The sequence below is a fragment of the Lithobates pipiens genome, unplaced genomic scaffold, assembly GCF_037356315.1.
Source record: "Lithobates pipiens isolate NorthernLeopardFrog02 unplaced genomic scaffold, aLitPip1_a1.2 Scaffold_22, whole genome shotgun sequence".
Lineage (NCBI taxonomy): Eukaryota > Metazoa > Chordata > Amphibia > Anura > Ranidae > Lithobates > Lithobates pipiens.
This window is the reverse complement of record NW_027507784.1, coordinates 252,509,557-252,533,742: the sequence shown is the minus strand read 5'-3', so window position 1 is coordinate 252,533,742 and position 24,186 is coordinate 252,509,557. Positions and strand designations below refer to the sequence as shown.

Here is a 24,186-nt window from a genome sequence, read left to right as displayed (position 1 = left end):
GTCCAACCTATGTGTGTGATTATATGTCAGTATTACATTGTATATTCCTGTATGTTGTGGTTGTTCAGGTGCTTATCTAATAGTTTTTTTAAACTATCGACGCTCCCCGCTGAGACCACCGCCTGTGGAAGGGAATTCCACATCCTTGCCACTCTTACAGTAAAGAGCCCTCTATGTAGTTTAAGGTTAAACCTCTTTTCTTCTAATTTTAATGAGTGGCCATGTGTCTTGTTAAACTCCCTTCCGCAAAAAAGTTTTATCCCTATCCCTATACTGGGGTCACCAGTATGGTATTTGTAAATTGAAAGCATATCCCCTCTCAAGCTTCTCTTTTTCAGAGAAAATAAGTTCAGTGCTTGCAACCTTTCCTCATAACTAATATCCTCCAGAGCCTTTATTAGCTTTGCTGCCCTTTGTTGCCAATGGGACCATGGAGAATGACCATAGCCACCCTCTAACAGGAAGCCAGATCACAGCAAGGAATTCAGAGATTTAGAGGACTGATAGAAGGCACTTTTTAGAGGTAAGAACACATACTTAAGTCATACCTCTCAACATTTTGAGATGAAAATGAGGGACACCTACTAACAAATGTATGTAGGCATAGGACATGTCCCCTGCCACACCCCCTTAACCACTTGCCGACCACCTCATGCAGATATACTGCGGCAGAATGGCACAGGAAGGCAGAGTAACGTATGGGTACGTTACTCACCTCCTGCGGGCAGGAGGGGGCATCGCGCCCCCTCCCCGGTACCCGAGGCGGTCATGTTGCAGGAGCGATCTGTGCTGAGGGGGAGGCCACAGATTCATTGCCACCCCCTCGCGATCATTCCTGGCGAATGAGAAGCTTCCTCTGCTTCTGTAATATAAACAGAAGCAGAAGAAGTGATGTCATCGCTCCTTGTGAAGTCTTTTTCTTCTGGCTTCTGAGGAGAGAAGACATCGATTAAGTTTACACCAACACTACACTAAGAGTAGAACACACAGGCACACAAATCACCCCCTGATCACCCCCGCTGCGCCCCCTGTCACAGTGACACCAATAGCAGTTTTTATTTTTTTGCTGATTACTGCTTGCTGTAATTTGTGACTGTTATAAGTGGTAGGGCAGTTAGAGGTAGGTTCCTTTAGGTCTAGGGTACCCCCCTACCCCCCCAATAAAGGTTTAACCCCTTGAATACCCCCCAGTTAACCCCTGTCGCCAGTGTCACTAAGCAATCTTTTTTATGATTGCCGTATTAGTGTCACAGGTGATGCTAGGTAGCCAGGTAAGTATTCAGGTTCACCGTCAGCTTTTTATAGCATCAGGTACCCCCATATACTACCTAATACAGGTTTTAACCCCCTAAATTCCCCCTAGTTAACCCTTTCAGCAGTGATCACCATATAACTGTTACGGGTGACGCTGGTTAGTTTGTTTGTTTTTTATAGTGTCAAGGGCACCCGCCGTTTATTACCTAATAAAAGTTTAACCCCCTGATCTCCCGGCAGGTGATATCAGTTAGAGTTTAGGGTCAGATAGGGTCTGCGTCGCCCTAGGCAGCGTCAGGTTAGGGCCAGTACTGTTAACACCCACGCATGCAGCATACACCTCCCTTAGTGGTATAGTATCTGAACGGATCAATATCTGATCTGATCAGATATATACTAGCGTTCCCAGCAGTTTATGGTTCTCAAAAATGCAGTGTTAGTGGGATCAGCCCAGATACCAGCTAGTACCTTGCCCCACCGCCCAGCCCACCCAAGTGCAGTATCGATCGATCACTGTTACTTACAAAACACAAAACATAACTTCAGCATTCACAGAGTCAGGCCTGATCCCTGCGATCGCTAACAGTTTTTTTGGTAGAGTTTGAATCCGTTGCTAACAGTCAGGAGCTTTTTTACCTGTGAGTCTCACTAGTGTACCAAGAAATTTGGAGCCCAAAATGACAAATCGAAGGTACACTAGTGAAGAGGCCTACATGTTTCTGAGCATGACAGATAGTGAAGATGAAGTCACTCATCTTTCAGAATACGATCCTGTAGACAACAGCGGCTCCATGACAGATAGCTCTAACTACAGAGTTGTGTTCCATGCCAAGGTCAGGCTTACCAGACCCTGATCTTCTTCTGCTGTTGAGGTGCAAGAACCACAGGGCTCTCATATGGAGCAGAGAAGTACTAGCGCCACTATTCCTTCTGGTGAACTGGCAAGCATCCTAGCGGCCTAGTACACCCTGGTCGTAGTCAAACCAGCACTGCAGTAACTCGTGGTGACGTGGCGAGTCCCATAAGTGCAGTTCAAGCTGGTGAGGTGGCAAACACAAGTAGTGTCCCGCTGCCACCAAGAAGAAGACAAACACAGGCCGGTCGAGCCCATAGTGTCCTTCCTGCTGAATTCGCCAATCCTAATTGGGAACCCACCACTTCTGCAGCACCAGTACTTCCCCCATTCACTGGCCAACCTGGCATTCAGGTGGAAACAGTTGATTTTACATCACTTGATTTTTATTCGCTAAAAAGAGTGAGTTGCGGTCATATTGGTCCACTGACCCAATTCACCATATGCCCGTATTCTCTGGCTTCATGACCAGGGCACGATACAAGCAGATCTTGCGGTTCATGCATTTCAACAACAATGAACTCTGTCGTCCTCGTGGAGACCCCGGATACGATCGGCTCTACAAAATGCGGACCCTCGTAAACCACTTCAACCAATGTTTTGCAGACTTGTTTACTCCCCATCAAGTTGTCTTTCAAACAGTACCTTCCCAGTAAGCGTGCCAGATATGGGGTCAAGATGTATAATCTCTGTGACAGGGTCACAGGCTATACATGTCGTTTTATGGTTTACGAGGGAAAAGATAGCTACATAGAGCTGCTGAACTGCCCATATTACATATTACATAGGGAGTGCTGGCAAGATTGGAGCATGTGACACCGTGCGACCTAATCACCAGGGCTTTCCCCAGCAGGCTTGTATATACCTGTCTTAGGCTGGGGGAGAGCCTGCTTCAAGTGCAAAAATGTTGCTCGCTGTTTAGTGGAGGGATAATAAGAATGTTTTTGTGCTTACCTCTCTTCATGCAGATACGACGGTCCAAATTCCTACGGCGACTGGTGTTGTGGAGAAACTCCTCTGTGTCCACGAATACAACCTTAATATGGGAGGGATGGACCTCAACTACCAGTTGTTGGCGCCGTACCCAGTTGCCCGTAAGGCCATACGCTGGTACAAAAAATTGTTTGTTTATTTATTTCAGTTGGCTTTGCTGAACGCTCATGTGCTATACAGAGCTTCAGGACGGACTAGATCCTTCCTTAAATTCCAGGAAGAAATCATCAGCGCCCTTCTGTTTTCAGACGGTGCTCCACCTCACCTTCCCAATCTTAATGCAGTAAGCCGGTTGCATGAGAGGCATTTTCCGTATGTCCTCCCGAGCACCCCTACTCAACGAGCCCCCCCAAAGAAGATGTCATGTCTGCAGCAATCACGTATATAGGCGTGACACCCGCTATTATTGTCCCTCTTCTCCTGACAATCCTGGTCTTTGCATTGGTGAATGTTTTGAACGCTACCATGCACTAGTTGAGTATTAGCGTAGGGTACAGCACTGAACAGACTAGGAACACTTTCACGGGGTCTCCCAAGACGCCATTGCATTTTGAGAGACCCAAACCTGGAACCGTTACAGTTACAATAGTTACAAAAAAAAAGTGTAAAAAATAAAATCAAAAAATCAAAAATAGTTGTCGTTTTATTGTTCTCTCTCTCTCTATTCTCTCTCTATTGTTCTGCTCTTTTTTACTGTATTCTATTCTGCAATGTTTTATTGTTGTTATGTTTTATCATGTTTGCTTTTCAGGTATGTAATTTTTTTTATACTTTACTGTTTACTGTGCTTTATTAACCATTTTTTTTTGTTTTCAGGTACGCCATTCAGCTGCAGAGCGGATTTATTTATCTTGACAGCAATAGGCACAGATTGCGTTTACATTTTTTTATTTTTTACTGTTATTTTTTTTGTATTTGCTTTGAAGGTATGGTATGTCTTACTGTTATACTGTAATGGTAGCGCAGATTTACTTATCTTGACAGCAACAGCGTTTGCTCCCACAATACATAAAGCCATGACTCCAGCACTGTAGGAGGTGATTTCACCACCACAGTTAAAAACAAAATGGTGCATGTATGCCCATCATTAGAAGTGGGTGGATGAAGGGAGGTATTTTAATGGTGGGCATACCCACCGATCAATCTTTTTTTTTCCGTTCAGCCAACAGGCTGCATGAAAAAAAAAAGATTACAATATATGCTTGACAAGAACCAGCATATACTGGTATGTTGCTGGACTTTGAGTGGTTATACCAGAATGATGCCTGCAGGTTTAGGTATCATCTTGGTATCATTCTTTTCAGCCAGCGGTCGGCTTTCATGTAAAAGCAATCCTAGTGGCTAATTAGCCTCTAGACTGCTTTTACAAGCAGTGAGGTGGGATGACCCTCCCCCCCCCCCCCGTTTTCCATTGTTTTCTCTGGCACTCCTTTCCCTACATGGAACCTGAGAATGCAGCTGGTTGTTCCGCCAGCTGACCATAGAGCTGATCAGAGACCAAAATGGCTCCAATCATCTCTATGGCCTAAGAAACCAGAAGCTAAGAGCATTTCATGAATTAGATTTCGCCAGATATAAACAGCACCATTCGGAAAATGGGAAAGCATTTTATCACACCGATCTTGGTGTGGTCAGATGCTTTGAGAGCAGAGGAGAGAACTAGGGTCTAATAGGCCCCAACTTTTAAAGGCTTTTAAAAATGTATATAGTTTTTGCTAAATGTATATAGTTTTTTGTTTATAGTAATTGCACGTTTGTGTGCAATTTTAAAGCATTGTCTTTTTTTTACCAAAGATGTATAGCTGAATACATTTTGGCCTAAATGTATGGCTAAAATTGAGTTTATTGGATTTTTCTTAGAACAAAAAGTAGAAAATATAATTTTTTTTCAAAATTTTCGGTCTTTTTCCGTTTATATTGCAACAAATTAAAATGGCAGAGGCAATCAAATACCATTAAAAGAAAGCTCTATTTGTGGGGAAAAAAGAACGCAAATTTAGTTTGGGTACGTGCCAAATTGTAAAAAGTGCTCTGGTCAGGAAAGGAAGGGGGTAAAACCTTCTGGGGCTGAAGTGGTTAAAGGAGAATTAAAATTTAAATTAAATCCACAAGTGCTTTTTTTTTACCACTGCTATTCCTTTATATTGGCTTCTAAAATGTACAAATGCAGCAATTTAGAAATTATATGAAAGTGGGAAACACTTTTTGAAAGATAAAATGTGCATTGTATATACAACTATATAGATCAGACCAAAATGAGGGACAAATGAGGAGGAAAGAGAGACAGAGGGACATTGCTCCAAATCAGGGACAGTCCCTCGAAATCAGGGACAGTTGGGAGGTATGCTTTAGTAGATTATTTTTTACAACAGAGTTTAGTGTCACTTTACCAATGGGGGCCAATGGGTGTGTGGCACATGGGACCATGGCAGCTACCCGGTCCCCCCATCCACCGCACCTTACCTCTTGATGGTGTCTATTTGTTTTTATGCTATCCTGCAGAAGCTCTCTATTACTGTGCCTAAGCTACTTCCCAGTAAGCTCCCCACCCTTCTTACCCTATAATTTAGTAAAATTGCTTGATTTATAGAAAAAGGTAACTAATAAAGTGCCATGAACATTTTTGCAGGTATAGGATGGGGTGCAGGCTGTGGCTTGACAAAATCAGATTACTGTTTTCAGTGATATTAAAAAGTATCCCACAAGGTGGCGCTGTTCCACTATTCTTTAGGCTCCTTTGCACAGTGCACCTGCTTTACTAGTTATATTTTCATGGGATTTATTTTTTTTTTATTTTCCTTAAGTCTAATTAAATGCCATATTTTTCAGTATGGGAAGTAACCACCATACATAATTTGCCTAGCTAAACCCTCAAATGATCGACATACAAATTGAATCAATCATTGTTATAGCTTGTTAATAGGTGTGCATTTAACAATCATGCTCTATGTGTGTACTTGTCCTATTCATTTTTATTATTATTATACACAATTTATTTAGCACCAACAGTTTGTGCTTTACAAAAATTCATGCATTATGTTTATAGTAAAATCAAGTTTAAAAATTCTCTAAGCATTTCAGATTCTTCAGCATTTCCAAATCAAAACACATTTTATTGACTATTTATTTTTTTAAAAGAAGAAACATTATAAACAACAACGACTGGGATCTTCTATTTGTATTAACACATTACCATCCTTGCAGGGATCTGAAACTTGCAGGAAATGATGTCAGTGACCACTAAGTGGCGACAGTGAGGCTGTGTCTGACAGATAGGCACATTCAAAACAAAACAGGGAAAGCAAGCAAATAAGACACTTGTAATCAAAGCCCCAGAGTCTGGAAGTGACAGGGAGGAGGCAGCTCTTCACAGGAACAGGCTCAGGCACTTAACATGTCCCCTAAATAAATCAAGGGGGCAGCTGATGAGCTGGCATGCAACTCCAAAGCAAGAGTAAGCTGGCTACTTAGAGGAAGTGTCACCAAGAAGGACAATCCAGATCTCTGCTGATCAATCAAACAAGTCACATCTTTTTTTTCTTTTTCCGTCTGTGTATTTTTGAGGGTAAAGAGGGGACACAGAGAGGACCGCCATGCACAGGCAAATCTGGGAACAGATGGCACTTTGAGTGAAGATGGCGTATATCCAGGTAGGTGTCATTCACACTCTCACTGATTGATTGCTGAGTTTAGTTAGAACTTGTAGAGCTTCAACCAATGAACAAGTCACAGGTTGCATAGAGTGACATGTCACACCAAGGTGACAACATAATAAACTGCCTAGTGTACAGATATCAATCAAACAAGACAGGATGACATCAGGGTGGTCATCCCATATCCTTTTGTATATGACAGCAGCAAAAACTTTATAATATCCAACAATTCCCAGGAAAATCTTCATTATAATGATCAGTTAGAAAAGTATAGTCCCTCTGCTGAATGTGATGTGTGCATCCTTTGTACTGGGGGGAGGGGAGGGGGGGTGGTAACGGCAGGATTGACGACTGCCCAAGGTGTAATAAAAGCAGACCGCTATATTTAAGGATGCTATCCAAGAAGAGACTGCAGGACCATGGCATAAGTCTATCTTTATTGTAATGCAAAGGCTAAAAATATAAAAAATACAACCAGCTAATGACCGTTTCTTCATGCAACAAACACAATTTTTTTAAGGCATCCATAAAAAGCATTGGTTGCATGGGACACGATAGTTGGTCAGATGTACTTTCAATATTGTTAAGCTTTGCTTGTTACATTACAATAAAGAGAGATTAATGCTGGGGATGCTGCCAGAGTCTGTCCCTGGATTCCAATATTACAAGTGAGCACTGAGACCTGCACCTGCGAAGTGACACAGAAGGTAAAATATGAGGCTCACTCCAGGCGATTTCTTCTGGATGTATATTCATCAGTCTGCGTCTCCCTTAGCTGAATTTTAAGTGCTACAACACTATCTTTTTACATGCAGACTTTTTGGGTTATTTAGAGAGGACCTGTAAAGTGCTGTGCAGACTGTTGGTGCTAAATAAATCCTGTACAATATGATTAACACGCCCACCCTCCATTTTTTTAAAAAATCCGCTTTACTTTATTTGCTGAATTATCGTCAAAATACATACTTATACATGCAGCGGATGTTACATAGTTACATTGGAGTTATTTACGAAAGGAAAATCCACTTTGCTAAGGGGTAGATCTAAAATGAGTGGAAGCTCTGCTGATTCTATCATCCAATCATGTGCAAGCTAAAATGCAGTTTTTTATTTCCCTTGCATGCCCCTCTCGAATCTACAGCAAATTTACTTTCAAGTGCACTTTCAGTGCAAAGTGGATTTTCCTTTAGTAAATAAACCTCATAGTTATATAGTAGGTGAGGTTGAAAAAAGACACAAATCCATCAAGTCCAACCTGTGTGTGTGAATTTTAATGAGTGGCCACGTGTCTTATTAAACTCCATTCCACGGAAAAGTTTTATCCCTATTGTGGGGTCACCATTATGGTATTTGTAAATTGTCTGGATGTCCGGGGCTTTGACGGTGGCTGGAGCCCTGAGTGGGTCACCAAAAAGCCCCAGGTCTTGGAAATGCACAGTTGTATTATTAGTGGGGACCAATCTGACTCGGAGTGTGGCCAAGTGACATCGCAGGTCTCGCCTTCTGGAGCCTGCAGCGCCTATGATGGATGTCCCACTGGTTTAATGCCGGGACCGCGGGATCTGCAACGTCCATCATAGGTGCTGCAGGCTCCAGAAGGTGACAATTACAATGCGACCGCAACGCCACCGTGAGAAGATCCCCACTCAGCACTCGGGTGGGCGGCTCTCCTCTCCTCTCCTGTCATCATGGCTCTGGTTGCCTGCTGCTGTCTACTCTACTGTGATGGGCACGCTGCACACTATGGCTGAGATGCAGGAGGAGGTCACGCCAGCTTAAGTTTGGTCAGGTATGTCAGTGTGTGTCAGGTAGGTCAGTGTGTATCAGGTTGTCAGTGCATGTCAGGTAGGTCAGTGTGGGTCAGCGTGGGTCAGGTAGGTCAGCATGGGTCAGGTAGGTCAGTGTGTGTCAGGTAGGTCAGTGTGTGTTTGGTAGATTAGTGCGGGTCATTGTATGTCAGGTAGGTCAGTGTGTGTCAGGTAGGTCAGTGCGGGACAGGTAGCTCAGTGTGGGTAAGGTAGGTGAGTGCGGGTCAGTGTATGTCAGGTAGGTCACTGTATGTCATGTAGGTTAGTGTGGGTTGGGTAGGTCAGTGTGTGTCAGGTAGGTCAGCGTGGGCCAATGTGGGTAATTGTATATCATGTAGGTCAGTGTGGGTCAGGTAGATCAGGGTGGGTCTGGTAGGTCAGTGCGTGTGAGGTAGGTCAGTGTGGGACAGGTAGGTCAGTGCATGTCAGTGTGGGTCAGGTAGGTCAGTGAATGTCATATGTCAGGTAGGTCAGTGTATGTGAGGTAGATCAGTGTATATCAGGTAGGTGAGTGTAACGGTGCTGGGCTTGGACTTCGGGCTGAAGCCCCTGATTTTTGTTGCCACCTAGCAATGCCCCTGGCCACACACGATGTCCTGCACCACCATCTTGTTTACTTGCGTCATCAGGGGGCCAGCCGTCGTATCCGGGTTCCTGCAGTTAGTATCCTGATGAAGTTCATATGCCTCGGTGTGTCACTGGTGGGGCAGCTGTAAGAACCTGGAAGAGACAGCTGGCCTGATGATGCACAGTGGCACAATAACTAAAGAGTACCTTGAGGCCTCCTGGAATGTATGACGTCAGTATCCCAGGAGACTACGGGCGACTGGGGCGTCATTTTCGTCCAGGTGATAATTCTGAAAGTGTCTTGGGTCCCAAAAAAAGTATTTACAATAAAAAATTTTTTTATAAAAATAAATGTCCAATTGTGAGAGAGGGGTTGGGTGCGGGAGGGGGGGGGGTAGGGGTGCAATGAGGAGTGAAGGTATCTTTTAGGCTGAGTTCACACTGTTGTGCAGAACAGCTCACAACAGCTCAGCTCCAGTGAGTCCCGGTTCTTCGTTTCAGGGACAAATCAGGCTAGAATTTTTGGTTGGATTTGGACCTGAAATGGACCAGAAGACGCACAGGACTCTTCTGCAAACTGCTCCGCAGATTGTATGGTTCCAATGGCATAGATCACATCAGTGCGGTCCGTTCCAGTGCAGAAAAAAAGTAGAACATGCTGATTTTTTTTCTGCACAAAACTGTACTGGAACACAGCAAAACGCATAAAAAACGCACCAGAAAACATCACGCTCATGCAAAAACGTATCTGGAGCGCATGTGGAGTGCGTTTTCGTGGTGTGAACCGGCCTTAAAACTATATATAAAGCCAGTCACTAAATCTTGTGTAACATTTAACATGTTAATGTCATTTCAATAAACATTTATTAAAATAATGCCTGGCGATCCTGTTATGAAGGTCCTTGTTTTGCCACTTGTTATAGGGTAGCAACTCTAAGCTCCTGTCTTTCAAATGTGTTCCTGCATTGTCACCATAAAAATACTGGATATCTTGTTTCTATTGCATTGTCACCCTGTCACAAAGGCTTCTGATAGAGACTACAAGTGGCCATTTCAATCCTTTCAATCCATGATATGTAGGCACGATCCACTGTTGTCACCATCAGGTAACCCAGAAAATTACCGTTACATAATCATTTTAGCGAGAAGATTGTACAACATTCTTTGCTCTGAGTCTGTACAAATGTAACAAACATACATAATGTCATTGTTTATGCTCTTTTCTTGTGATTGTATGCAAGTAGTGGTGTAAACCCACATGCAGCCTTTCATTACTACAGTTGTCTGTACTCTGTACACTGCAGCTGTGTATCCCGGGGGCAGACGCACGCCTGCGATTAACTCTATATGCCTAAATGCGCCCTTTTGTAGGAGCCCTAAGCGTTGGGTAATTATTACAAATTCTGCATGTAGGGCCTGAATTAGACACTTTAGCGCATAGATACATATGCTTACTTATGCGTGTAAGGGCTTATGTACATATCTACAACTTTTCTATCAGTACTGCGATTTTTTTACAGAGCTGGACGCAGTTCTATTGTTTTCTTTGAAGCCATGCACACGGCGTGTAAAGACCAGTAAACTGTGCTGTGTTCAGAACCATAATATCAAAAAAATAAAATAAAAAAATTGCATCCAAGGTGAGTGAGGTGCAGAAATGTAAAATAAAGGAAGTTTAATTTTATGTATCCTAATGCTGCATGTCCTTTTACACCTCTATACTTTACAGACCATTGCTTGCAATGTTTATGCAGGATCTTTCTGCCAGCAAAGTCCTGTGTACATGATCAGCAATTCACTTATTTGAAGAGCAAAGTGAATAAACCCTAATTGCGTCTTAGGCCTCGTTCACACAGGCAGTTTGGGAAGCGGGGTGGTAAAAATAGGCATTGAGCCATGTTTTTACCGGCCACCTAAAAGATAGCATGTAGCTGTTCAGGGATGTATACATGCTATGCAGGGCTGGACTGGGACAGAAATTTGGCCCTGGACTTCATCCAGACCGGCCCACTTACATTTCGAGTGTCTTATCAGCACCCCTTACATCAGAGTGTCCCATCAGCACCCCTTACATCAGAGTGTCCCATCAGCACCCCCTTGCATCAGAGTGTCCCATCAGCACCCCTTACATCAGAGTGTCCCATCAGCACCCCCTTACATCAGAGTGTCCCATCAACACCCCCTTACATCAGAGTGTCCCATCAGCACCCCCTTACATCAGAGTGTCCCATTACCAGCCCCCTTACATCAGAGTGGCCCATCAACCAGCCCCCCTTACTGATGTACTCTGATGAGTGTCCCATCAGCAGCCCCCTTACATCAGAGTGTCCCATCAGCAGCCCCCTTACATCAGAGTGGCCCACTGAGCCATCAGCCCACTGGGAAACTCCCGGTAGTCCTGATGGCCAGTACATGCCTGATGCTATGGCAAGAATGATACCCTCTGTCATGTTCTTCAGGCAGTGTAGCTGCCAATGTAGCGGTGTGAAACTAGTCCACCTCTGTTCCAGCCTCTGCAACCGTGGTGTGTGTCATTATTGGAATATTCAATAAATGGACTTCAATCATGTTTCTTCCTTCATTCAGTCTTCTACAGCAGGCGAGCCAAAAAAGTCCCTCCCAGGAGCGGACTGACAACTCATGGGGCCCCCAGGCAATAGGAGATTATGGGGCCCCCAAGCAATCAGAGATTATGGGACCACACAGTATACACACACACACACACACACACACACACACACACACACACACACACACACACACACACACACACACACACACACACACACACACACACACACACACACACACACACACACACAGTATACAATCACACAGTATACACAGACATGTTTCTATTGGCTGAGAAGGTACTGGAGAGGTGGGGCAGCTATGATCTCTGGATTTTTAGACCAAAAGGATGTCGGTAAGGGACATTTCAGAGACAGATGTAAAAAAAAACACAAATTTTTACATACTGTCCCTGGTTTTACTGAGGCTGGAAACCCTGATGGGGCCCCCTGGTGGAATGGGGCCCTCGGGCAGTGCCCCAGTGGCCCAATGATCAGTCCGCCCCTGGTCCCTCCTCTGCTCCCACCTCCTGGCCCCCTCTGTTGACATGATGGGGCCCAATGAAATGTAATTTAAGCTCTGGTAAGCATGTAGCAGCAGGGGTGTGGTCTAGTAAAATCAATTTATTTATTTAGGCAGAAATGAACAGTAAAGCTGCCCTGGGTCCCCCCTGTTTAGCTGATGAAGCCTGGGCCCAGTACAACAGGATCAGTTGTACTGCCTTATCAGCGGCCCTGCTGCCACCAGACGCAACCCATTCAAACGCATGGCTTGTGCTTGCAGCTCCTAATTGTCTGGCAGCCACTGCTTTCCTGGCAGCCCCTGAAAAGCAATCTACGACAGATTGCAGGGCTGCCGCTTGTGTGAATACACCCTCACATACAATGACATACCTCCCAACATTTTGAGATGGGAATAAGGGACACCTACTACGAAACGTATGTAGGAATAGGGCACGCCCCCTGCCACACCCCCTTAAAGGAGAATTAACACAAAAAAAGTTAATTAAATCCACAAAAGCCATTTTTACCACTATTATTCCTTTATATTGGCTTTAAAAATTTACAAATGCAGTCATTTCGAATTTGGATGAAAGGTTTAGCACTGGGAAACACTTTTTGAAATATAAAAATTGCATTTTATATACAACTATATAGATCAGACCAAAATGAGGGACAAATTAGGGGGGACAGAGGGACTTTGCTCCAAATGAGGCACAATCCCTCGAAATCAGGGACAGTTGGGGGCTATGCAATGAGTACAGGGCAAGGAAAAAAGAAAACAGACACTTTTTCCTGCCTCACAGCTCAGTGTATTTTCATCACAAGGTTAATTTGGATGTGACATGTGCACAAACGTTCTCTGGTGAGTGGATAACAGGCAGGTCGCTTCTGGTTTGTGTCTGCGTTTTCCATGTCTGCGGGGTGGAGCTGTGACTTTGATTGGGTGATGTTTTAATGCACGGGGAAGCAGACATGATTTGCAAAGCAACAGTTGTAGATGCTGGGAGCAGATGTTGTTCACTTGCTACAAATAATTGCCTGAGCTCTTTGAGTGTCAGGTTACCTCCGACCAACCATAACCATGATCTTTTGTGTCATCATAGGTTATTGCAGATCATATATTATCCATAGCCATACCTTGTGTGACATTTGTAGTATTAGCACGGTGAGATTCATGGTTCATATTTACAAAGGCATTCCTCATTATATATTATTCAGTAAGGTAATGATGGTTTGGAATAGTCAAGAAGAGCAACTTAACAAAAACCTTCACTTAGGTCTCATTCAAGGCACCCAGAGGCCCATGCAATGTGTGTTTATGCACCCATAAGTGACAGATATTCCGAGCAGCTGCCACAGACTGTAAAAAATCAATGACAGGCTGTCAGACACAATGGCGGTACAAATCTTTGCACACGTTCCAGTAATTACATCCGTACAGGGATGGATGCTTGGCTCTGTATAGACAGGTTGTATGTTGGGCTGTTCATCCATCCAAACACTCAGATATGCCGAAGAGATCTATATAGCTGCACTCGTCAATGACTGAAAGAGAGAGAATATACTGTGGGCAGAGGTTCATTTTGTATTAAATAGTAGGTGAGGTTGAAAAAAGCCGCAAGTCCATCAAGTCCAACCTATGTGTGTGATTATATGGTGTTCACTAACACCAATACTGGTGTTTTTTTTATTGTGTTTATTGACACCAATGCTGGGGGCTATTATTGTGTTATTGCGTCCACTAACAGCAGTGCTAGGGATAATATTGTGTCCACTGACACCAATGCTGGGGGTTATACTTGCGTCAACTGACACCAATGCTGGGGGATACAGTGACACCAGTGTTGGGTGTTATTATTGCATCCACTGACGCCAATGCTGGGGGATATTATTGCATCTACTGACACCAGTGACACCAGTGCTAGGTGTTGTTATTATTGCATCCACTGACACAAATGCTGGGGGAAATTATTGTATCTACTGACACCAGTGCTGGGGATTATTATCACATCCACTGACACCAATGTTGGGGTTTATTACTGCATCCACTTACACCAATGTGGGGTGTATTGTATTCCAACTTCCTCAGTCTGCATTGCAGCAGGACCAAAATCTTTGGGTGTGAAAATGTGCTGCTATTGTGCAGCCCTCCGGAGGTGTTTTGGGATGCACTTGAGGCGATCTATAATAATCCATTTGACCCCCACTACCCTAGAGTGTATCTAACCCAAGAACAAACGTAATATATTTCAGACAATGTGCTGTGGCATTAGTTTTTTTAACCTGATGACTCTGCCAGCAACACACTTCCTTTTCTAGAGTGACAACGCTCACTCACTCTACTGTATCTATAGAGGAGCATCATTGACACCCTAAGACAGGACTACACACCACTTCCACCTCTCCTTATCTTCATAATATAAAGGGAGGTGTTCTGTAATGCACACAGAGAACTGGAAACAATACTGATAACTGATAACAGCAGGAAAGCTATCAGTTTGCAAGTTTTCTGGTGGGATCAACAGAATTTGTTTTTATAACTGAAAAGATATTAAAAACACTTTCAATGGTATATTTAACAGAGCAAAAAGGAGCTAATAACCGACATGAATTGTTTGAGTTTACATGCATTTTAATTTACTACAGTAATTTACTACAGTACATAATTTTACTGGTTACAAAATTATGAGGTGCCCTTTCTCTACATAGGTGTTTTAAAAAAAAACTTTTGGTGTTCAAATTCAGTAAAATAAAAAAAAAAATGTTTCAGGACACTATGGGAAGGAAAGAAGGCTTTGCAAATGTACATTACCAGTGAAAAACATACTTTTTTGCCTTTGATAGCAGTCAGATTTGATTATGTAATGCTTGAAAAGTAGGTATCATTATTTTCTACTCTGCTTTTACAGTAAAAAAAGCCTTCACTTGAATGAGGAGTATTGGGTTTCCAATGCACCAAAATTTGAACATGGTCCAAATTTTTGTAATGCAATGCACTATCATTGCTATGCGCATAGATGTGCACACAGAGTGTACCAGGTGTGCCCGGGCACACTCTAATGATGCCTTCCTGCGCAGATTCCCCCGATGTTTGGCTGCAGAGAAAGGGACTGGGGAATCTCTGTTCTCAGTCCCTTTCTCTGTCTCAAAAGGGAGACATGAGGGGTTTATACCTCTGATATTTCTCCAAAGCCTCTTAATGGCGCTCCTAAAAAATGTAATAATAATAATAGAAATAAATTATTGTAAAAAAATAATAAAATTGTACAAAGTTGTAATAAAAAAAATAAACGACTGAAACCGTCCACTGCCCTACTGACATCGTCAACTGTGCATGTGTGTTTGAGATTTGGGGTGCACACCCTAATGCAATGGGCTTCTCACACCTATGGCTGTGCGCATCAATGCTGGTGTGTTATGCATTGAAGTGGCATTCAAAATGAAGAGCACAGCAACACAGCAGTGCATGTAACACCGCAATGCAGTAGTGTAGATGAGCCCTAAACTTCTTTTCTTCCACTTGCAAGGAATGCCCCACATCTTTTGTTTGTGAACTCTCTGTGATATGAGGGGACCTGTCGGTAACCCTACAAAGCTTAGCAAGTAAAGGATTGCTAGGGTGTGTGACCTGAAACTAAAGTCAGGTAACAAATATAGTGTCAGTTTACTATACTGTGTGAAAAGGTTAGGACTCATTAGATATAAGGACCAGTGGTGTAAATGGTGGGCTTCCATATTTTGGCCAAAATACAAACAAATGATTTCTTGTGTTATGGGCTTCCAAGTTTGACTGCTGCTGCTGTAAAACCACCCAATTGTGCTATGGCTCTCAGGCTCACCTTCTTTTCCTGGGAGCCTGAGACCACAAAAACCAGCATCAAGATGGAGAACAGAGCTAGAATAGGGAATATTCCTTCTCCGGTCTCCCCTGTGAAGCATAAACCTTGTAGCCCTTGCCGTTAGCGTTACTGAGTTCAGAGCTGTCAACCTCAGCCAGTGCAGAAGGGTATACAGGGAATCAGGGACTCTCTGTCCCTCATCTGCTTTGACTGAGTGCAGTGGAGATATTAGGGGACTACTAAACCCCTGATATACAAAGAGAACCCATCACTTGCACAATATTATTACATAGGTAGCTTCCAAGCCCTCATATGATAGTAATAAAGTTAAGTAAATTTTTTTTTACATAACATAAAATAACATAAATTAAACATTTTCAAAATCTAACTGCCCCACACACATGCAATATGCACACATCGTAGCTTTTCACTTGTATCAGCACAACCAGCGGTTACCTGTGGTTATCCTGGACACATCTATCTGTATCCAGGGTCTCTCATCCATTCCTACCCGCAGGTAACCACTGGTTGTGTGCATACACGTGAACAGCTATGTATCTCAGCCTGTTGTTGCTTTGTGCATTGTATTGCTTTCTACAGAGACTATCATTGCTTTTTACCCAGCCACAAGAATCCACAGATTATTGATGCCTGAATCTGCTGTGTGCTTTTAATTGCTTGTATAAATGAGGCCTATTAAAGGTTACATTGTATTATCACCTTGTTTATGTATATTATTATGTCTGTTTTTCTCTTCCTCTCATTTTCCTTGTCAATGCTTATGCCTCTAAATAAACATCTTGCTACCTTTAGAAGCCCTTGTATTTTATGGTAGTGAGTCTATGATCTAACAAGGACACCCACATCCTGTTCCACCTTCTCCTTAGCTAAACTAACTTTACAGTAATTGGAGATATATTTTGTGGACTTTATTGTTCTAGAACAGCTTTTTACAACCAGGGTTCCAGGGAACCTTAGGTTCCTTCAACTTTTTAGCTCATTGCAAGGGATGGGGGCATGGGCGTCCACAGAAATTTTTTCAGGGGGGGGCATCATTTTAGGGTCACCCATGCACCGCCCCTTTTTGACAATGTCATTATCACATTATCATGGTCAGAGACTGCAGTCGTACAGTAGTACAGTCCCTAAGATAAGTAATGGATAATGACTAACAGGCCCTTTTACCAGGCCCAGCGAAGCTACAGCAGTGATCCCTCCAGCTTGACGATCGATCACTCTGGGTCCCCCGGGGTGACTCTGGTCAGTAGACTAGCATGTCTGTACCCTGGTCTCTCTGGCTTCCGCCCAGCACACTCCTCGTTCTTTGTCCTGTAGCACTCTCTCCCTCAACTTTTTTCCAGGCTGCAGTCTCTCAATCTCTCTCTTGATTAAGCTGTAGCCTCCTCCCTGTAGAAAATGGGGCTGCCAATCTTTGGGATTACATGTCCCATGATGCTCTCCTCTCCTAGTCTCCTTTGATTGGCCCTCAGTTATGGCCAATAGGGAAGGAACGGAGCGGGCAGGAAGCCCCGATAGAAATGCAACTGTGCTGAATTTAAGGTCTGATCCCCAATTCCAGGGGGGGGGGGGGGCACTTGACCCCCCTTGCCCCTACCTGCGGACGCCCATGGATGGGGGCATTCTTCCCACTGCCCACCAGTGTAAGGGGAGGTCTTTCCACTGACCACCAGTATGATGGGGTCCTTCTCTCAGTGACTCTCCAAATGTCTACTAATATAAGGGTTTGCTTTTGACACTGATCACTAGTTTTAAAGAACCCTTCTTTGCTGACCGCCAGTATAAATGAGCACTACACTGAACATCAATGTAAGGAGAATTCTCTTCACAGGCCACCAATATGATGGGGCCCTACTCTCAGTGACTCTCCAAATGGCCACCAATGTAAGGGCATCCTTCTCCCACTTATCACCAGTCTAAAAGGACCCTTCTGCACTGACCACCAATATAACAGAACACTACACTGAAAACTAACGTAAAGAGAAGTCTTCCCACAGGCCACCAGTATTATGGGGGCCTTCTCTCAGTGACTCTCCCAATGACCACAAACTTAAAGTAGTCCTTTTCTCACTGATCACCAGTCTAAAAGGACCCTTCACTGGCCACAAATGTGGCTGGGTAAGTAGATAATTAAGAACAATCTGTGCTTGATTGACTGCAATGGAGGGCATTGGAGACATTAGACATCTCTCCTGGCACCTGACCATGTTATCACTTATGACATAACATCACGTTAGCTCCCTTTTGAATGCAATAAAGCTAAAAAATAAAAGTGTTGAAATGAAGTAATAATAAGAAACTATGTAAAAGGCCCCATCACCCTACGCACACACTCAAATGTCAATTCTCATATCAGCCATGCATGTCTATGTAAAGAGTAATTGCACTACACGTGAGGCATTGCCATTGCTCAACTATGGACAATGTAGGGTGTTGTGTTTTCTTTAAAATTTTTACAGGCACAGGCACGTTTTAAGCTTGTTTGGTATCTATTTACCTAATGGAACCCTATCTTTTATATTTTACCAAAAATCGGGTATTATATTGTGTTTGTGTGCACTAAATTTTTTTCTAGAAAATGTGCATTTGAATGTACATATAATCTAGAGTGGGTGATTGGGGACAAAGCGAAAGTACATTTATTAAATACTTTCTTCAGCTCTGTGTATATAAAGAAGCATGGGAGATCTCATGTTCATAATGGGGATGGTATGGACAAAGCCCCAAATAATCCACAATGGCTCAAAAGTGGTCCAGAAATATTTTGACAGAATAAAGGTTGATAAAGCACCTGGACCAGATGGCATCCACCCACGAACCCTAAAAGAATTGAGCTTTGTCATCTCAAGGCCATTGTTTCTAATTTTTAGGGACTCATTAATGACTGCAATGTTACCACTGGATTGGCATAGGGCCAATGTGGTTCCCATATTTGAAAAGGGATCAAAGTATTTACCAAGTAACTATAGACCTGCTAGTTTAACTTCTGTAGTTGGGAAGATACTGGAGAGTTTAATAAAAGATCACATAGATGAGTTCTTGACAGCATAGATCCATAAAAGATAAAAGTTGTCAGACCAACCTGATTTATTTTTATGAGGAGGTAAGTTAAACCTTGGACAGAGGAGTGGCTGTGGATGTGGTATACCTGGATTTTGCAAAAAACTTTTGACACAGTTTCCCACACACCGCTAATGTGTAGAATAAAGTCTACAGGCTTGGAAAGATCAATTTGTAAATGAATAGAAAGCTGGCTAAAAAATCAAAAACTCTGAATGGTCTAAGGTTATCAGTGGTGTACCCCAAGATTCAGTGTTACTGAATATGCAGTTCAGTTTTGGGCATCAGTTCTCAAAAAGGATATCGGGGAACTGGAGAAAGTGCAGAGAAGGGCAACCAAACTGATCAGAGGCATGGAGGAACTCAGCTATGAGGAAAGATTAGAGGAACTGAATTTATTCTCTCTTGGGAAGAGGAGTTTAACTGGGGATATGATCAACATGTGCAAATACATCATTGGTCCATATAGTGAACTTGGCATTGAGTTATTCACTTTAAGGTCATAACAGTGGACAAGGGGGGCACTCTTTACGTCTAGAGGAAAAAAGATTTCATCTCCAAATACGGAAAGGTTTCTGCACAGTTAGAGCTGTGAAAATGTGGAATAGACTCCCCCCAGAGGTGGTTCTGGCCAGCTCAGTAGATTGCTTTAAAAAAGGCCTGGATTCTTTCCTAATATAACTGGCTACTGGCATTTACAGGTAAAGTTGATCCGGAGAATATCTGATTGCCTCAATCTGGGATCAGAAAGGAATATTTCCCCTTGTTATTACAAATTGGATAATGTTTTGCTGGGGTTTTTCGCCTTCCTCTGGATCAATTATGGGTAAAGGATTGTGCACAGTATATGGGATTGTATGATTTATTTTTTATTTTTTGGTTGAACTAGATGGACTTGTGTCTTTTTTCAACCTGACAATGTAACTAACTATGTAAATATGAAAGACACAAATATCATGCAACATAAAAAAATTGCTAATGCCACTATTTTATTCTACTTTCTACAGGGACTCTTTGTTCAAAACAATTATGTTGTATAATTCTTTGGAGGTTTTAAATAATTTTCTAGCAAAAAATGCAGTGTCTAAAAAATGTAATAATTGTCCTGGACTTTAAGTAGCTAAAGATCACAATAAGGACTCTAAGCCCTGGTTCACATTGGTGCGATTTGACATTTCAAATCGGTGGCAATTGCCGGCAATGGCACCGACCGTATTGGTGCGACGCTCCATTTGTGGCGCCGCACCGATTTCAAAAAGTAGTTTCTGTACTACTGTTTTTGATTTTGGCATTTCCATTGACATCTGTACAGAAACCCGCACAGATGTCTCTGAAATTGCTGCTGAAACCGGGATCGATATTCGGGAATGAAATGATGCGAGTTCAGCTTTTTTCAGGTCACTCGGTTGCAATGCTTCTGTGGTGTATAAAACTTTATAAAATGTAATTTCTGATATTTCTATAAAATTCAAAAAATACAAAGTAAACCGTGTGGTGTGTGTCAACTCTATTTCCTTCCAGTGATCACCAGTGGCTGTGTGATTAGTGCAGCTGCTGATGTGACCAAACCCTTATGACGCATACACACGACCGGGTCCTGCAGACTAGGTCCAACAGTCTTTCCGACTCACTTTTGGTGGAGTTCAGACGGACTTGGCCACACACGAACGGACTGAAGTCCTTTCGAAAGTCCGTTAATTTTGAACGTGATGACGTAAATGGGACTTAACAAGTTCAATAGTCAGTTCCCTTGCGTCATATTTGGTCGGACCAGCACACAGACGAATGGTTACCGATTTTTAGTCCATCGGAATTGACTATGTCGGATAGATTTGAAACATGTTCTATTTCTAGGTGCGTCTAATTTTTTTTTTTTTTAAACGAGCGAACTAGGCCACACACGATTGGATTGTCCGACGGACTAATCCCTTCGGACCTAGTCTGCTGAAAAGTCTGGTTGTGTGTACGCGGCATTAGAAATAATTGGTGTGTGTATACAGTATATTAGAGGACTGACAGGCTGCCAAGATTCTCCTCTCCACAAAAAGTAAAGGGAAAATAAGCACAAATTTCAGTGCCTCTATCATTAAATTCAAATTTGTGTCTCCACAATGTCTATAGCTGCAGAGGTGAAAAAGGGCTTGTTTTAAAGGACCTTTACTGCTTGCTAAAGTGGATCTTGACCCTCCATACCATCATCCCTGCTCTCCACCCCTCCTCCTCCAGTCCTCTGCCCAATTAAGGATTTTTTTTCTTCACTTTTTTAAATCAAAATTTTCTGCCCCCCCCCCCCCCCCCCCACTTGCACATCTTTCGCCTAGGAAAATAATAACGTGCCCTGTTCCCCCTTTTCCTCCTCGGATGTGAACGTTGCATGTCCCAGCAGGCAAAGCCTTTCATTCAGTAAAAGAAGAGGGGGTGGGCCCAGCTGGGCGTCAATAAAAGACATGCTAGCTGAACCTGGAACAGCTGGCATCTTCTTGAGGACATCTCGCCAAAACATTGTGGTGCGAGATCAAGCGCTGCCAGAAGAGAGGAGGATCTGTGCTGGACTGTGCTGGAACCCGCTGGATGAGTGAGTATCTAAAATGTGCTGATCTCACCGCCATTAAGGTAAGGGTTAAAAATAAAAAGCGGGCAGCGTAAAAAAAAACAACACTTTAATACAAATACTTTAGTGTGCATAGATCTTGTTAAGTATTTATATCATATAAACACACAGTAAATAATCCTATAAATAAGCTCTCACTCACCTTTGTAGATGTGGGCACATTAAAAGGATGAAAGGCTTTCTTTTGGAGAGAGAACAGAGTGAGATAAGGATGCTAAGAATTGAATTGCAACTAGTGCCTTTGTATACATTTTGAGAGTGAATTGCTTCACTGTGTCTTAAGCCACAGAGGTCAGTTAGGACTTGTCTTAAACCTTATTTACTAGTGAATATGTAAATACTTGAATGTCTGTAGCTTGGCCACAGTTTACTTCAAAGTGACCCTTTCAATCCGGAATTGCAGTGGCAGCTGGGATTATTTGCACCTACCCTGCAATGCCTTCACACGTCTCCTCATCTGCCAGAGCATTGTAACGTACTTAAATATTTAAACTCCTGACTTGACAAAGTAATATTAAACACTGGCCTGTATCCTCAGAATTGATTTTTTTCAAATTACTGTGCTGCAGGTTTAAGGACTGTCCACATTTTGAAAGATATTGAGAGATGTGTGAAGGTGGAGGCACCTGAATTTATGAAAGCCATTCAGTATACTATTCGTATATTTTTGTTGCAAAGAAGTTACAGGTCTAAATTTAAAACAAATATGGCCCCAATGCAGTACTGAACAAGCATCAAGATGATAAGCCAGGCAAACAAGCTGTGTCTGCCCCAACTAATTTTTGGTAAGACTAACCAATCTAACAAACCTTGGGCCACTGCTAGGAAACAGTAAACAGAACTGACCTTGTTTAGTGGACTGCCCGTTCCTGTTTATTCCACCAATTCACTTTGTGGCAACTTTGTGTAATAGTAACTATTATCATTATTATAGCATTGCATCTATTACAATTCACTGTCAACAAAGATTTGAAGCTACAAAAACACGTGGAAACTAAGACCAATATAATTCTACCTGGTTTTATACTGCACATTGTCTTTTTCCTGGCATGCAAGTGCAAAATCAAAATACAAATTGTCCGATTTATAGTAATCATGGTAATGTTTGCTCATGACCAGTTCAAGCACAAGCAATTGAAACCACTATTCAAATTATAATTGAACCTGTACATTACAATGATTATGTATATACATTCACACACACACACACACACACACACACACACACACACACACACACACACACACACACACACACACACCTATATATATATATATATATATATATATATATATATAAAACTGTATATGCAGTGTATATAATATATTGCACTGCACACAGAACAGTTGGTACCATACAGTTTGTAAGATGCACAAAATATACATCTTTTTCTGTACATTTCTGGAGGTGTATTTAATATGGGGGGTTATTTACAAAAGTCAAGTCCACTTTGCACTGCAAGTGCAAACTACAAGTGCAAAGTGCACTTGATATTACACTGAAAGTGCACTTGGAAGTGCAGTCACTGTAAATCTGAAGGGTAGATCTGAAATGAGGGGAAGCTCTGCTGATTTTATTATCCAATCATGTGCAAGCTAAAATTGTGTTTTTTTTCCTCGCATCTCCCCCTCGGATCTACAGCGACTGCACTTTCAGTGCAATTTCAAGTACACTTTGCACTTTGTCTTTAGTAAAAAAAAAACATGGTATCTTTCATGCCCTTGTACTAATAAAGCCACACCTGGTTTTCTGCCATGGCAGGTGTAGAACTGTTAAGTTGTTGGATAGTTTAGTGATATTTTCCAAGAACTGTGGCTGTTGCACTGATCTTTACTTACTTCAGCAGAGGTAGGGGCGCTAATTTCAGCATGTCAACATGTGGCAAAAAGTAAGCCTTACAATAATACATTAAAGTTGTCATCATTGGGAAAACCAATACATTCCTCTTCCATGCATTATGTGAAATAATAAATTACAGGTGATCACCAACTTTGCAGGATTGTAACACACTCTTGGTACTTTACACCTCTTCATTCAGCTGCATACATTGTATTCCCTTCTTCGGTTCTTTTGTCATTGTCTCTGGACCCCATATTTTTTGTCCCCCACCATCCTTTTATGTTCTTCTTTCCTCCCACTCTTGACTCTTTGCACCTCGATTGATGCCGTCCACCCACTTCTTGTGTACATCTTTCCATCTTGTCCTCTTCCATCCCCTACGCATTCTTTCTGCATATATATGAAGGATTCTTTGGATTAATCTTGGTGCAAGCACATAGTTAGCCATTGCTACGCAACTATCTCACTGTAATCAAATGTAATCTAATATATCAGTGGCTCTGGAATATCAGTGCAGAAAACACTCAGTCTGCCTTGCATTGATTAGGAAAGACAATGATTGTAAGTATTCCTATAGCATATAATTATAGACTGCATGTTGTATTTGATTTTAGAA

The 24,186-nt window shown here is 42.5% G+C and overlaps 1 protein-coding gene across 3 annotated transcripts in view; it reads left to right on the top strand.

The window, feature by feature from the left end:
- The first annotated feature begins 6,368 nt into the window (after window positions 1-6,368).
- SYT17 (synaptotagmin 17) overlaps window positions 6,369-24,186 on the top strand; it is a 310,050-nt gene continuing 292,232 nt past the window's right edge. The window contains exon 1 of one of the 3 annotated variants that reach the window (XM_077448942.1): window positions 6,369-6,750. In XM_077448942.1, coding sequence (XP_077305068.1) covers window positions 6,736-6,750 — 15 coding nt within the window. In that variant the 5' untranslated portion in view covers window positions 6,369-6,735. Of the gene's footprint in view, window positions 6,751-24,038; window positions 24,132-24,186 lie in introns of those variants that run through there. The other 2 variants (XM_077448940.1, XM_077448941.1) reach the window with 2 other exon arrangements.